The sequence below is a fragment of the Miniopterus schreibersii genome, assembly GCF_964146895.1.
Source record: "Miniopterus schreibersii genome assembly, chromosome: 4".
Classification (NCBI taxonomy): Eukaryota; Metazoa; Chordata; class Mammalia; order Chiroptera; family Miniopteridae; genus Miniopterus; species Miniopterus schreibersii.
In genome coordinates, this window is record NC_138105.1 from 86,952,538 (window position 1) to 86,967,561 (window position 15,024).

Consider the following 15,024-nt stretch of genomic DNA (forward strand, 5'->3'; position numbering starts at 1 on the left):
TCTCTGTGTGGGGATTGTCCTGTGCATTGTAGGTTAGCAGCCATCCCTGGCCTCTACCCTCTAGGTGCCATCCACCTCTCATTCATGACAATCAAAACTGTCTCCAGACATTGCTGAGTGTCCCCTCCTTTGCTGGTTAAAACAGTCAAACAAACAAATAGAATATTTTAGGGTAAGTGCGTTGGATTAAAATGGGTATAAATCACTGTGAAGCATATTTTCTTTGCTTCATGTTAGTTTAAGTAAATGAATGATTTAAAACAAAATCAGTCCTGGTTGAGAACCACTGCTCTGAGCCAATGATTCTAACAGGTCCCCAGTGGTAGGAACAGCTAGTGAAGCATGAAATGTGTATGACTCACAACCTTCAGTGTCCAGCAGTGGGGTGTGGTGAAGCCAACTAAAATGTATCCATCTGAAAGACCATTTTTTAAGTGACAAATATTTGTGCAAACATCCGTACTCAAAAACTACTCTGAGGGGGGAAATATCCAATATGGAGATAGCAGCAAAATAATAAAGTCTTCACAACCTAAAGACATATTAAAAAGACCAACGACAAAACCTTACAGCTCCAAACAAAGAAGGATCAGTTAGACATCTGCTTGGGTGAGATAACAGGATTACTGGTAAAAGCACTCTTTTTGCTTAAACTTCTGTTAATATGAGTAATTAACATAAAGCAAAGAAAAGGTATGCTTCACAGTGACTTATACCAATTTTAGTCAGGTGCAATTATCCTAAAATAGTTTTGGTTTGCCACTTTAGCCAGCAAAGGAGAGAGGGTGCACTTAGGAAACAACAAATTCGCACTTGGCCTCTCCTGCTGGCTCCTTTGTCTTCAGTCAGGAGAAACAATCCCTTTGGAGGAGGCACCGCCTCCATCCAGTCCCACCATCTCCTCACTTCCCAGGGTGGGGCCAGGGAGGGCCGCAGCTTGGCAGCTCTTGCTGACCTGAACTTACCTCGGATTTCAGCGTGGTGGTTTGAGGGTTGCCACTCGGAGTATAATGGGTTTCTGTGTAGGTTGGAGCAAAAAGGTGCCTGCAAAGAATAAGAACAGACATTGTCTCCCGAGGTGCCAGACTCTACCCTCCTGGGAACTATGGCTGGTCACTGTAACTGAAGCGGGCAGAACCGCCCCATGCAGCTCTGTACAGAAGAAACCAGGCGGCCATAAGGGCCTAAGAAACCAAAAGAAAACCAGGAGGGGGTTTGTTATGAATTTTGTATTAGTGGGGATCATCATTTAGCTCAGACAACCAGACGGAGTGAACAGAACGAAAGCTGTGGACTTGAACTTTTTCTGGGTCCTGGGAAAACATACACATTCAAAATTGACCTGGATTGATTTTTCTGCCACTGCATCCACCAACTTGTAGTACCAGCACAGTAATTTTCCTTTAAGGGAATACCTCTCCCCTGCCGCATGGTTTGGTGAGACTGTCAATCAAGGTGTCCTCCCTGGCCCTGGCCAAGGGTGGCCATGAGCCAAGTGAAGCCAATGGAACAATGCCGCAAGAGCTGGACAGACGGGAGCAATTCACCTGTTCCTTTGCTCCTGCTGCGCGGATCCTGAAGCTGCCTTGGCCTGTCCTTTCTGAGAACGAGGGGTTCAGACTTCCTGAGACCTGGTACTGCTGTGTGTCACCCTTCCAGTAAATTATTTTATTTTCTGAAATTAGACATTGGCTTCTCTCTTGCTACAGGGAGAGGTTAAGAATCCCTTGCCAAAGGAAAGGCAACACCAAACAAGGTTCCTAGAATTTCTCTAAAAGTAAATAAATAAATAAATAAATAAATAAGCGAAATGAATGCTCCAGCTAGCTCAGCTACAGTGAAAGCAGAGTGCACCTATAGAAAGTCAAGGTCAGGGGGCAGGCAAAAGGACTTCTAATGGAAGAGAAACTGGAGTCTAACAAAAAAAGAATTAAGTGAATCTATATGTGCTAACTGGAAAGAATGTTTAAAATTGAGTTAGATAAAAAATTAATTTTAAGAAAGTACGCATTTAAAAAATTCCTTTAAATGAAAAATAATCATAGTACAGCTTAGTGCATGCATTGAAATCAACTCGGGCCCAGCAGGGCGTGGCTCAGTGGTTGAGCGTCGACCTAGGATCCAGGAGATCAGGGTTCGATTCCCGGTCAGGGCACATGCCCGGGTTGCAGGCTGCAGCCGATCAAATGACTCTCTCATCATTGATGTTTCTATCTCTCTCTCCCCCTCTCCCTTCCTCTCTCTGAAATCAATAAAGATATATTAAAAAAAAGAAAAAAGAAATCAACTCGGAAGCAAATGCCCACTGTTAATGGCGGTTATCTCAGGGGACTGCAGATGTTCACAATGTCAGTTACATATCTCTGAAAATTGGTTGACTTTTAAAAATAATGATCAGGCGTTCGTTCTGAAAACTGAAAACTTAATTTGAAACTCTTTTTCAGATGAAGAAAATACAGGCTGAGGCCAGCACAGAAGGCCAAAGGAATCTGCCGGGACCACTCCGATTCTGGAAGAGGTGACATTTCCCAGAAAGACGGGGTCACTGAAGAGTCTCTAGAGTCACTTCCAGCTCTAAGTTCTGGGACTCCTGCCTCTCAAGATTCCCCTCTATCCCGAGAGTGCAGTCAGAAGGCAAATGCCACAAGAATGATCTCTTGTATCACATCAAGCCCTTCAACGTCCAGTCCTGGACAAGAAGAAAAGAAAGTCAACAGGGAAATGTAAAAATAATGCAAAGCCCGAAGCCCAGCTTGTGCGGAGAAGCTCTCATGACACGGACACTCTGGGTCAGCAGCTGTCCTGCTGAGCTCCGTCTCCCAGCCCTTTCTCTCTCCTGCGCATCTAAGCAGCCAAGTATCTAGGGAGGAGTCACCCACTTGTCTGACGGAGATAAACTGCGGGCCCCATGAGGACAGAGGCCGAGCTGCTCTGCTCACCAGTACACGTCAGTGTTTAACATTTACTCAATGAAAGGATGGCTTAACTAATTACTAAATGAAGGAATGAATAAACGAAGGAATAAGTAAACAAGTGAGTTGCTCAGCATTCTAGGAGCTGAGAACATGGTCTGGAGTCTGACAGCCTGAGGTTTCAATGCCAGTTCTGACATTTACTGCCTCCATGGCCATGAGCAAGTTACTTTGTCCCTCTGAATGTCTGTTTTCTCTTCTTCAAAAACAAAGATAAATAACCTTACTTGACAGGACTGTCAGAAAACGACAAAATGCATGAAAAGAGCTTAACACCAAGTAGGTACAGAGTGGAGCTCAGTAAAGGTGACAGATGATCATTATTGCTTCCAACAGGAAGTACAATGGAAGAACCCAGAAAAACTGATGGAATTTACCTATTTCCCTCGGGAAAAGCAATTAGCTCATTCCTGCAGCCCATTTCCTGGGTCTGGTCTCACAAACTGCACAATGGACAGCCAGGCAGGGGTTCAGAGTTTAATGGCCCATCCAGGTGCCAATGGGATGTAAATTTTCCCACAGAAAATGTACTCCTGACAAATACATTCTCGGCCTCGTCTCAGTCTTAGAGGGAGAAATTATTCAGAGGGTGACATTAAGATGCTCCAAAGAAAGCCATCCAGAGTGAACCTCACAGATGACCACACTCTTGCCAGTCCTCAGCCGCTCTTCAGGACTCTCAGAGCCTCAGCACTGAAAGGGACTTTAGGAATCATAGCCAAACTCACTAGACTATGGCTTCTTAAGAGGAGGGCACATGGATGCCTTGTTCAAGACTTCTCTCCTGCTTTGAGCTCCTACCAGGCAGGCAGTACATGTTTATTTGGTGGATAAGTGGATTAATGAATAAATGAATGAACTTTCTACCTTGTGTAGGAATCTGCCAGGGGGCCATTCAGCCCTGGACATACCCTGCGATGGGGAGCTCCTAAGACCACCCACTCAATATTTGACCGAATCTAGTAGTCAAAGAAAGTTCTTACATTGAACCAAAAACTACTTCTCTATAACTGGTGCCCACTGGTCCTCATTCTGTGTTTTGAATCTTCTGCTTCTACCTAACTGCCCTTTTGGGACCAGCAGCATCAGCACTGCCTAGGAACTAGTTAAAGCTGCAACTTGTCGGCCTTCACCCTGGATATACTGAAGCATAAAGAAACTCTGGGGTTGGGGTCTAACCATCTATTGTGATAGCACAGTCATTCTCATAAGAATCACCACCCTAGACCATAAGATTTCAACATACTTCTAAGGAAGGTTATCTTCAGAAATGTCAAAAGAGTCTCAAGTCTCACTATCCCCATCACCTTCCTACCTCCGCCACATTCTGGATCCTTCTGAGCTTGGGAAACCTAGAAAAGTTGCCATCAAAGTAGTTCGCATGTAACTAAGTGTTCAATTATTTCACCTTCACAACACACCTAAGTACTAACCCCCCTCCTCATCTTGTTACTGAGGGTACTGGGAACTGGGACGTGTAATTGTCCAGACTCTCTGGTCACAGTCTCAGAGCCAGGTTTCAAACCCAGGTCTCATGGTCCTGACCATACTTTTCAAGCAGTTCTCTCCTCTGTCTCTCTTAGAAGGTGAAGCAGAGCCTGGCCGGGCGTGGTCAGCAGTTGAGCATCAACCGAGGATCCAGGAGATCGAAGTTCAATTCCAGGTCAGGGCACAAGCCCGGGTTGCAGGCTCAATCCCCAGCAGGGGCATATAGGAGGCAGCCGATCGATGATGACTCTCTCTCATCCTTGATGTTTCTATCTCTCTCTCTCCCCCTCCTTTCCTCTCTCTGAAATCAATAAAGATACATTTAAAACAAATAAAAAAACAAAAACAAAAAAAAAGAAGGCGGAAGCAGAAAACTAAGGCACTGCCAGGAACCAGTAGTCAAAACACAATTTGATGGTGATGCTAGTGGCCTTGAGGACATATCTGCTGTCACACAAGAGACTTGGCTCTTAGATGTGGCTAAGTACAGAGAGGAGCAAGAGGTATAAGCAAAGGACGGGGCAGGAAGAAGGAGTTGGACATTTGAGAACTTCAGGGCTAGTTTTTTTTAATTTTAAAAAAAAATAACAACCCTTTCCCCAAATGGGGTTGCAGATGTTGGCCAGGAAGGTCCTTTCTTCTTGAAGCAAAAGGAAGGGTCAGGTTTCATCACCACCATCTGTACAATTTTACTGACAGACGAGATACTGCTCTCGAATGCCCCCCACTGCCCCAGGCTAGGCCCATCTGTGCCCATGTGGTACCCTGGCACTGCTCTCAGGACGAAGGATACTGCTGTCCCCTCACAGAGGGGCCACAGGGCCACCGAGCAGCCCAGCTCAGCCCACTCGCCTCTTCTCTGACCACATCTTGTTCCCATCTCCTCCCTGACAAGGAGCTGGCTCAGCAGATCGGCAGGAAGCTGTCTCTCAGCACTGGAGTGTATTAGGGTTTTCAGGAAACGAGTTGTGAGTGATGTGTGTCCAGGAAGAGAGAAGGGCTATCTAAGATTTCCCACCCCGCCCCCTTCTTTCTCCGCTTTGTTGGAAAAGCAGTTTCTGTGTACCATCCTGCCCTCTGTAAGAGCCCCTACTGGTCCCTCCAGGCAAACAAGCCCACAGGCAGGCTATGTCCACACCCCATCCCAATGCTAGCAGCAGCCAGCACTGGAGTGTCCACCTGGATGAAACCCAGGCTGCCCAGACCCCAAAGTCCTTGAGCAAAACCTGCATCTTCTGAATCCACCTGGGAAAATAAGCCCCCAAATACCAGGCATAAAACATAAGGTTGCTCTCCAGGGAAGGACGAGTGAATTGCCCATGGCAGCCTGGAACCTGTTTGTACGTGTAGCCAGAACCCAAAGGCACACTGCCCTGACCCACATTTCCTAAGGCTCGGAGGCTTCAAACCCAGCGCCATCCCTTCAGGACTATTTACTGCCAGACAAACCTGAAATGCCTCTCTATGCTTGAACTTCAAGCAAAGTTGCAAAATATCTCTGAGATCAACTCTCCTTCCTGCTGCTGCAGATAAGCAAACCAGCGAAGACAAAGTGCTAACGATTTCCGAACTACCTTGAAAAACAACCTATGCAGACATGCTCAGCAGACCAAACATTACTCCGCTCATCCCAGGGGCTATTTTGACTGACAGCTCCTTCCCGCAGCTCTTCCAAGAGCATCCCTGCGCTTAGACACTGGTGATGCTTGGGAGGTGCAGCCTTGCTGGTCCCTCTTACTTTCCCTGGAGGATCTCCACCTGGCCTGCCTGTGTGGGTGATGATATAAGCCTCTTTCAATTCTCGCTCATACTCTTAATGCCATCATTGTGGGACTTAGCCCGGAAACGCTGTGAAAAAAACATAAAATCCCAGGCTCCATCCCAGACCCACCGAGAATTATATTCTCTAGAGAAAGACTCAGAAATCTGTATTTTTAATAGTTTTTCCAGGTGATACTTTTCCAGGCTCTGAGAATTCTCTTGCTCTGTTGGATAAATTTTAACATTTTAAATTCTTTTCCCCATTTCTAGCCTCCCAAAAACCTAAAAATTATACCAGTACAAGATAGGAGAAAAGTCTAGAGCTCAGAAAGCCTTGGTTTGAGTACCAGCCACACTACCCTTTAGATGACCTTTCTTTCAAGTCCTGGAAATGAGTCAAGAGATGTCTGAGGTCCATCCCTTTCAATGTCACAACAAGGGCACTTGCATCATAGGCTCTTTTTAACACTAGAATGACTAGAATGTAATTTGTAAAAACCCAACAAGACACAATAGAGATGCAAATATTTCCATCCAGTGCAAGAGATAATTCCAAAGGTTATGTAGGGCTCTACTGCCCCTAGGATATTAATTAACGAGTTGTGTATCTAATTTAGCAATCTATCTCAACATTCCATTTTTCCAGTTTTTAAACCAGTTTTATCATCTTGCTAGTTCCCCTACTCATCAGTGCATAAAACTGACAAGTGCATTTGTGAGAAGTGTTTCACGTGAACCCCTCATTTGCTAGACTGCAAGTGAACAGAGGAATAATTACTATCTCACAGCATTGAGGAGATGATCGAGTGAGGAAACACATTCACATACTAGCTCTGATGTTTATTAGTTCTGTGAGTTTGTGCCTCAGTTTCCTCATCTGTAAAATACAGGACATGAGAGAATCTACTTCATAGGGCTGCTGTAAAATGTCAGAAGACTGCCTCATTAAGAATATTTGTTTAAATAAAATGAGCAAATGTAAAGGAACTCCTTGAACAGTGTGAAGTATTTGTGTTTTACAAATATTACTGGTATCATTTCTCCAGAACGAGCTGTGAAATCTTACTAATTGTTAAGTAGAGATAATGAGTTTTTGAGAGCTCATAATCTAGTTTCTCTGCTCTCGGGTATGCTTGGAAATTTTAATATTAATATTTTTTAACGAGCTAGGTGATAGTATGCAAGTCCCAAGCTACTCGGCCCGTTTCCCTATGGAGCGGAAATGGTGATGCCCAGGGCGGGCGGGCACTGGGAAGGGTCCGAGGAAAGCAGAGCGCTAGTCTAACAGAATGGACGATGCCTGCCCACATTCGGGACAGCCATGTAACAAATTCAGTACTGTTTGGTTTTCTTTTGTTTTTGAAGAAGAGGAAAGAAAAGGGGAGAAGAGATGGCTGGAGCTGTTACAGAATCAAGATTTCCCAACCAATGCTCATTCCATCTCTGACTCCCAAGGAAAGAAATAAACAAACATGCCAAGGCACAGCCCTGAAGCCAAATGAGGGACTGACACATCCAGGGGCCCACAGGCAGAAACGTTACTTTCTGAGGGAACAGAAAGGCCATGGAAGGGGGAACTTGAAAGGTTGCTCCCAATGCTTAACTGGCAATGGCCCTGTGGGGCCCTGAGAATGGCTCACCCACGTAGAGTTCACAGTTTTGTTTTAGTGTCCTGAATAGCCCATTATGGATATTTATTAAAGAGCAGGGGTCTCCTCCTTCCCCAAGGACTCAAGGACTCCCTGGAGCAACCATCATCGCTGTTCAATGACCAGCTCCAGCAGAATCACTGGGAGGAAAGATGGCACCACCCGCAAGCCTGGTCAAAAGCCAAAGCTACTTGGCATGTGTGTGTGTGTGTGTTTTAAACTTTTATTAAGGAAGTTTCCCAACAATGCATTAAATCAACACTCCTTTTCAGCAACCACTTCCTCTTACATCTCCCAATCCCCACAAGACCTGGTACCCTTCTGACCAGCTCCCGATCCCATGTTTTGCTTTTATGTTAAATACCAAAGGATGTTTGGATAAGCGCTGTTTACTCCTTTGGTCAGCAGGGTCTTTATTTAATCCTGTTCAGGCCTCCCTCTCGGCTCCTCCACAAAGATGAGCACTCTCTAGGCGCAAATAGGGTCGACTTCTGGGGACCTGGGAGCTTAAGTGGCAATGGCCCTGCGGGGCCCTGAGAATGGCTCACCCAAGTAGAGTTTACAGTTTTGTTTTAGTGTCCTGAATAGCCTGTTATGGATATTTATTGGAAATGGATAAGAACAGTTAAGGGAAATGGGGTACTTTTTTTTTTTTTACCATTTCTGAGAAAGTTAAAAAAGTGAAATATTGCTTGACAGTAGCCTCCCGGTAACCAGTTTTTGATAAATAAGCACAATGTTTGTTTATCAGATTAACCTGAAAGGAAGGGCCAATGTAAGAGGTAACTGGCCATACTATAGAAATAAACTTTGCAGATGAGACACAGAGTAAGTGAAGAACATGAACCTCTAAGATCACAGGACCTTTGAGAATATGCTTAGAAAGAAGGGACTAGGTGGACCATCCCATGAAAACAAACAAACAAAAAGCAGGTGGGTGAAGACCACAATCCAACTTGCCCTACAAGTGGGTACCTGGCCCCTTTTAGGCTCTGATTAAATATCCCAGTAACTCTGATAAATCTTGCCTAATGTTTCTTTGCATCCTAAAACATAAACCACAACTGAAGCACAAGTCAAGAAGGTTAGAACTTGGAAAACTCCCCTAATTCGTCATGAATATCTTGTCCTGGCCTCCAGCATCCCTGCCACCTTCTTGGGATAACAGTGCCCTGATTTGCATTTAGAGAAATGCTGATTGGGAGCACCCAGAGTCAGTCATGACACACCAGGACAATCAGGTCTCATTTAGTTGAATTTAAAGATGAATGACACCTGGTAAAAATAGCTGGAGCTGAGTCACCCCAGTGGTGGCACCTGAGGAGACTGTCTACGAATTCCTAGACCCTGTCCTTTCCAAGCCTCGTCCTTCATCTTTTCTCTCATTCTATGTATTGACCCATGTTATTTCCATGAAGGCTTTTTTGGGGGGAAGGGTGTTAGTGCAGAAATTACAGAGTCTACTGCAACAGTAGTCATATGCCACCCTCTCTGTCCAGTGCTGACCCCATTTCACTTTTACAGATGATGAACCTGGAAATGAGCAAAAACAACATATTCAACATCACACAGTTGGATTTTGCTTCTAAACCCATCAGTCTAAATAAACTAAAGTAAGCTAAATGTCAGTGGTAATCCAAGAGTTGGGCCATCCAGACACTCCCAGAGGGCAGAGAGGAAGGATATGCATGCAATCTCATCAATAATTACTTATTAAGCAGCATAATACTGTACAAACTGCAGGGAACTTGGCATCGGGAAGACCAAGTTCCTCCTGGCTTGAATTTATCCCATATTTGCTCTGGGTCTTCGGCCAAGCCGCAGTATCTCTTCTGAGCCCAGGCTTTGCATAGCAAGCCCGCTCACTCATCCCACTGGTACTTACTGAGGCTAACTGTGTGCCAAGCATGGTGTGGGGCAAGCACGGTTTTCTGCCTTCCATCGGCACCAGTACCTCCCGTCATGAAGATCAGAGGAGGCTGAAGGGAGGCAGAATATGCCTCCCCAAATATACTACTTTAGCAGAGGATCATTTTGAGCTGAAGGCAATTGAGAAGAAGCAGGTACTACAAGAAAAGCACCTTGCCCTCCCCTTATTTGCCTAAAAGCAGGACATACATTTTCAAAGATCTCCCTCCTCCCCTCTCTACCAAGGACAGAAGTTAATCACCAGAGACAACCTAAGACCCTATCAGCTTGGAGAAAGCACCAGAGGAATTTGCACAACCACCTGACTAACTAGCCTTAATCAACCATTTATTTACCATATTTACCCACAGCTTACCGCCTTTAAAGGCCTAACAGCTCTTTCCTCTGTTGTATTGTTCTTTGCTGAAGATGCTATAGAAGCCTGAATTCTAAGCAAGTTACTCATTTTTCGCTGAGCATCTCCCATGTAGACACTTAACTTATATTTGTTTCTTTTGCTAATCTGTCTTGCTGATCAGCCGAGAAACTTAGACAGGCAGAGGGGAAATTATTTGTTTCCTCCTCTACAAGGTCATCTGTGAAAGTCCTCTGCAAATACTAACAGCCCACACAGAAGGTAGATCTCACTATCTGGTTCTCAGAGGCCAAGTCACTGTTTCATGGCTCATCTTCCTTCCTCCCTTCTTGGAATTGCCGCAAACCAGTGCTGCAACCAACTTCCAAATTCCCCGAACAAGCTGCCTACACGTCGACAGGTACGGAGCAGGGGTGCATGCGTGCATGTGCCTGCACGCGTGCATGTAGGGTGGAGAAGAAAGACAGCCAGCAGATTGGAACTCAGGATGCTCCTCGACATTGCTGATCTCCTTTCCACAGCCACATTCCTATCGCCACACAGCTGACAGCCAGTTTAATCTTTGCCTTCTTATTCAAACCACAAATCTAGCATCAAGAAGTCAAGAGATCACAGAGAGAAGACTGACGGTGCTGGATGGGGAGGGAGTTGGGAGACCGAGTGAGAAAGGCGAAGGGATGGAGAAGCACAAACTGGTAGTTACAAACCAGTCACGAGGATGTCAAGTGCAGCCTAGGGAACACAGTCAATAAAATTGTAATAATTATGTGTGGTGCCAGGTGGGTACTGAAAATATCAAGGTGAGCATTTTGTAAAGTATATGGTTATCTAACCACTATGCTGTACATATGAAGCTAATAAAAAATAATATGGATGTAAACTGTAATTGAAAAATAAATAAAATAAAATAAAATAAAATAAAATAAAATAAAATAAAATAAAATAAAATAAAATAAAATAAAGAAGTCAAGAGATGAAGAACTTCTAGAATACTAGAAGCCTGACATCTTTGCCAACACTTAGAATCACCTCTTTCCCTAGCACTCCAGTCTCCCTCCAAAGGAATCCCTTTCCCTCCCTTTCCCTGACTTGCCCTTCCTTTCCTCAGAAAGGGGGTGTTTGGAAAAAGAAACCATGCCTAATATAATGCAGCCATTATAGCCCTTGGCCCATCTGGACCCCTCTCCAGGGAGACTGATGCAAGAGAAGGAAATGTGGAGGCTGCCAGTTTTCTGCAAACCCATAACCTCAGGGGAAAGGGAAGGAGGAAAAGGGGGCAGTGGGGCCCATGGGAGCCATGGACGGGACTGGAAAAGAGCCATGAGTACAGAAGCCATAAAGACCCCATTTCTCCTCAAACTGGCTGAGGAAAGCCTGGCCCAGTCCACCCATTCAATGATATCATTGTTTTCAACAAGAGCTGGTTTGAGAGCCCTCAGAGAGGTCCCCAGTGAGGTCTCAGCTGCTAGAATGGGCAGAGGTCTAACCATTCCTAGAATATCAAGGGCTTAGAATTGTAGATAAGAAGGAAAGACTATGTCAGAGCACAAATTGCAAAGACAGCCAGGATGACAACAGACCATCCTTTGGGGATCATGGAAAGAATACAGGAGGCTACTTTTCACATAAATTTCATCCCTGGCTCCCCACCACGATCCTGCAAAACTGGCGACTAGGGATTACTACCTTCACCTAATGAAGAACCTAAAGATCTGAGGCAAGAAGTGGCTTGTCCAAGGTCCCACCCCAAGGTAAGGATGAACCCAGGGATTGGCACCACTGTCCTAGTACTTAATGAAGCAGGAACCTCAGATTGGTTCTTGAATCCATCCTCTCTCTCTTGGCCCATATTCAACCCATCTCCAGTCTTCTGTGACTCCACCATACATGTGTCTTTGAATCCATCCCCTTCTCTCCATGTCAGCTACCTCTTCCCTAAATTAGATCACGATAATTTCTCACTCAGTTTATAATAAAGCTTTTAAATGGATCTTATTACCATTGCTGGTCTTGCCCCCTTCCAATCCATTCCCTACACTTCAGTGGAAGTAGTCCTGCTCAAATGCATTTGGGGTGCTGTCAATATCTGGCTTTTAATATATTCATCAGCTTCTCATCGCTTACAAGATAAATGCCCAAACCCTTTAAGGAGCCTAGAAGGCCCTTCAAGGACTCACTCCTACCCGCCATACCAACCTCTTCTCTCACCATTTCCTTCCCCCCCTCTCGCTCTCTGCTCTCGCTCTCTGCTCTAACAGTAAAGAACTTCTTTTTATCTTCAAATGTTACTCTTGCCTTTGGGCCTTTGTTCCTACTGCTTGGAACCCACCTCCCCTTGTCTAAGCCACCCCCCTTTACCACAGCCCTACTCTTTTCTTACTTCACTTCCTCCTAGAAATCTTGGCTGACCTCCAACCCAGGGTAGGTTCCCCTTCCCCGTGCTTCCACTTCCCCCATCGCAGCACGTTCACATGTTCGGTAACGGTTTAGTTCTCTGTCTCCTCCATGTGTCTCTAAGCCCCAGGATGGCAGAGACTGTGTTTTGCTTGCCTTTGCTCTCCCAGGAAAACCCAGGACCTAGCCTAGCCCCTGCAACGTGGTTGGCACTCACAATATTTGCCGAATGAAGGAAGGGAAGAAAAGAAAGATGGGAAGTTAAGAATTCCCACAGAGTGGTCCAGAGCTCGAGCCCAATACAACAGAGACTCTCATCAGTACAGGCAGGGATTCTCTGACCCAATAACCATCCAGAGTTGAGTTTGAGCAAGACCTGCTCCACGGTGCCCAAAAGCCTATCCATTCATTTAGTGTTTGAGGTGTCAGCCAAAGGTCTGTGTATGTCACTGAGCTCTAAGCAGAGGATGAGCAGGCTTACTTTCTTCAAATCAAAATATTTCCTGGGGGAATGTAAATGTTGTTTCATTGTCAGGACAAAACCTAGTCCAGAGTATCAGCCTAGGCCTAAGTATCAGCCTCCTTCCCCCATAAATATTCCCCCAGGATAGTCATGCTCCATCACCCAAGCACAAAGGTTGGAGAGTAGAAACATCCTCCAACTTCCAGGGGGTCTGGATGAAGAACCGAGGCACATCCTTGAAGCTTGGGAGAAAACAGAGATCTGGAAGGTAAGACCTCCAGTGCATCTCCCAAACCCAAATCTATATCCATACATCCACCCACCCTCACCCCCACACCCTGTTTCTCTGGAGCCTCCCTGCCTCCCCAAGCTGTGAAGAGGCCATGTCTGCCTTGTGCTCTGTCCCTAGCGGTCCACAGCTCCACCCACCTGGTACCCCTCAGCCCACTGGGCTCAAACTTCCCATCAGTGGGGAGGGGTGAAGGAAGAGTTTCTTCTCACTCAGGATGTAGAAAATACAGTCGAGCTTTAAAGTGCACCCCAAGCCTCTTTTCTAGAAGTACCCCACCTACCCTGACCACATGGTGGTTTTACCTCAGGCAAGAGAGAGCCCAACTCAAAGTCAAAAACAGGAAAGTAAAAAAAACGTGAGCTTTCTAAGCCACTCAAATCCTTAGGTGCCCAGCTGTGGGAGAAAAAGAAGCCCTCTCCCCACTCCCCACATACCACTCTTCAGGATTAAAATGCTTTGGCTGGTTGGAATACTGAATTCCTAAGAGATTATTAGCACTACAGTTTTGATTCCCCTTGATCCAGACCAAATATTTACATATTAATTTCTCAGTCTGAATTCCTTTTTATCCCTCTACTCACTTCTCTTCCCTCCCTCCCTCATCCAAAGACTCCCCCCCTTACTCCTGCAAGACAGAGCTCCAAGCAACCCTCCTTAGGGAAGGTCTCTCTATCCCCCCCGTCAGAAATCCTCTCTTCCCTCCTGCCTCATCCGCAGTGCCTTTGCAACTCCATTGTGTAAAACTGTAATCTGCCTTGCATTTGGCTGTCCATGCTTTCTCTCTCAGAGAGTAAACAGCCAGAGGGCAAGGACAGTGTTTGCTCCTACTCCCTACAAGGTGCTCAATCAATACTTGCTGAAATCAACCTTGTCGGGTGGACACAAGTTAGCTGTGGCTAAAAAGGCAGGAGAGTCATCAATGGATAAACAAAATGTGGTGAATCCATACAATGGAACATCAACAGAAAGGACTGAAATACTGATTCACGTTATTCAGCAAGGACAAAACTCACAAACATTACTCGGAGGGAAAAACGCCAGTCGCAGAAGACCACATATTGTATAATCCCTTTTCTATATGAAATATCCAGAATAGGCAAATTCATAGCGACAGAAAGCAGATTAGTGGTTGCCCAGAGTTGGACGGGGTGGGGCGTGACTGCTTCTATGAGTTTGCTGGGGCTGCTGTAACAAACTACCACAAACTGAGTGGTTTAAAAAACAAATTTATTCTCTCACAGTTCTGGAGGCTAGAAGTCTAAGATCCAGGTGTTGGCAGGGCCACGCTGTCTCTGAAGGCACTAGGGAAGGATCTGTTCTGGGCCCCTCTCCTAGCTTCTCGTTGTTCCTTGGCTTGTGGCAGTATAACTCTAATGTCCACATGGAGTTCTCCCTATGAGCATGTCTATCTCTAAATTCCCCCCCCCCTTTTTTTTTTTATAAGAACATCAATCATACTGAATTAGGGGCCACTTTTCTCCAGCATGAGCTCATCTTAACTAATTATATCCACAATAACTCTATTTCCAAATAAGGTCACTCTGAGGCACTAGTGGTTAGGACTTTGACATATGAATTTGGGGGGAACACATTCAACCCATAACACTGCTGATAGCTTCTTTTTGGAGTGACAAAAATGTTCAAAAATCAGAATATGGTAGGGTTGCACAACTCTGTAAATATACTAAAAAATACTGAATTGAATACTTTAAATGGGTGAC

At 45.3% G+C, this 15,024-nt stretch overlaps 1 protein-coding gene across 2 annotated transcripts in view; it reads right to left on the reverse strand.

Annotated features, from left to right (window-relative positions):
* Positions 1–15,024, reverse strand: part of ADAM19 (ADAM metallopeptidase domain 19) — a 74,952-nt gene that overhangs the window by 43,114 nt on the left and 16,814 nt on the right. For both annotated transcript variants that reach the window (XR_013998752.1, XM_081136243.1), the window contains exon 4: positions 966–1,044. Coding sequence is in view for 1 of the 2 variants with exons in the window: in XM_081136243.1 (XP_080992369.1) it covers positions 966–1,044 (79 nt within the window). In the remaining variant the exon portion in view is untranslated. The remainder of the gene's footprint in view (positions 1–965; positions 1,045–15,024) is intronic.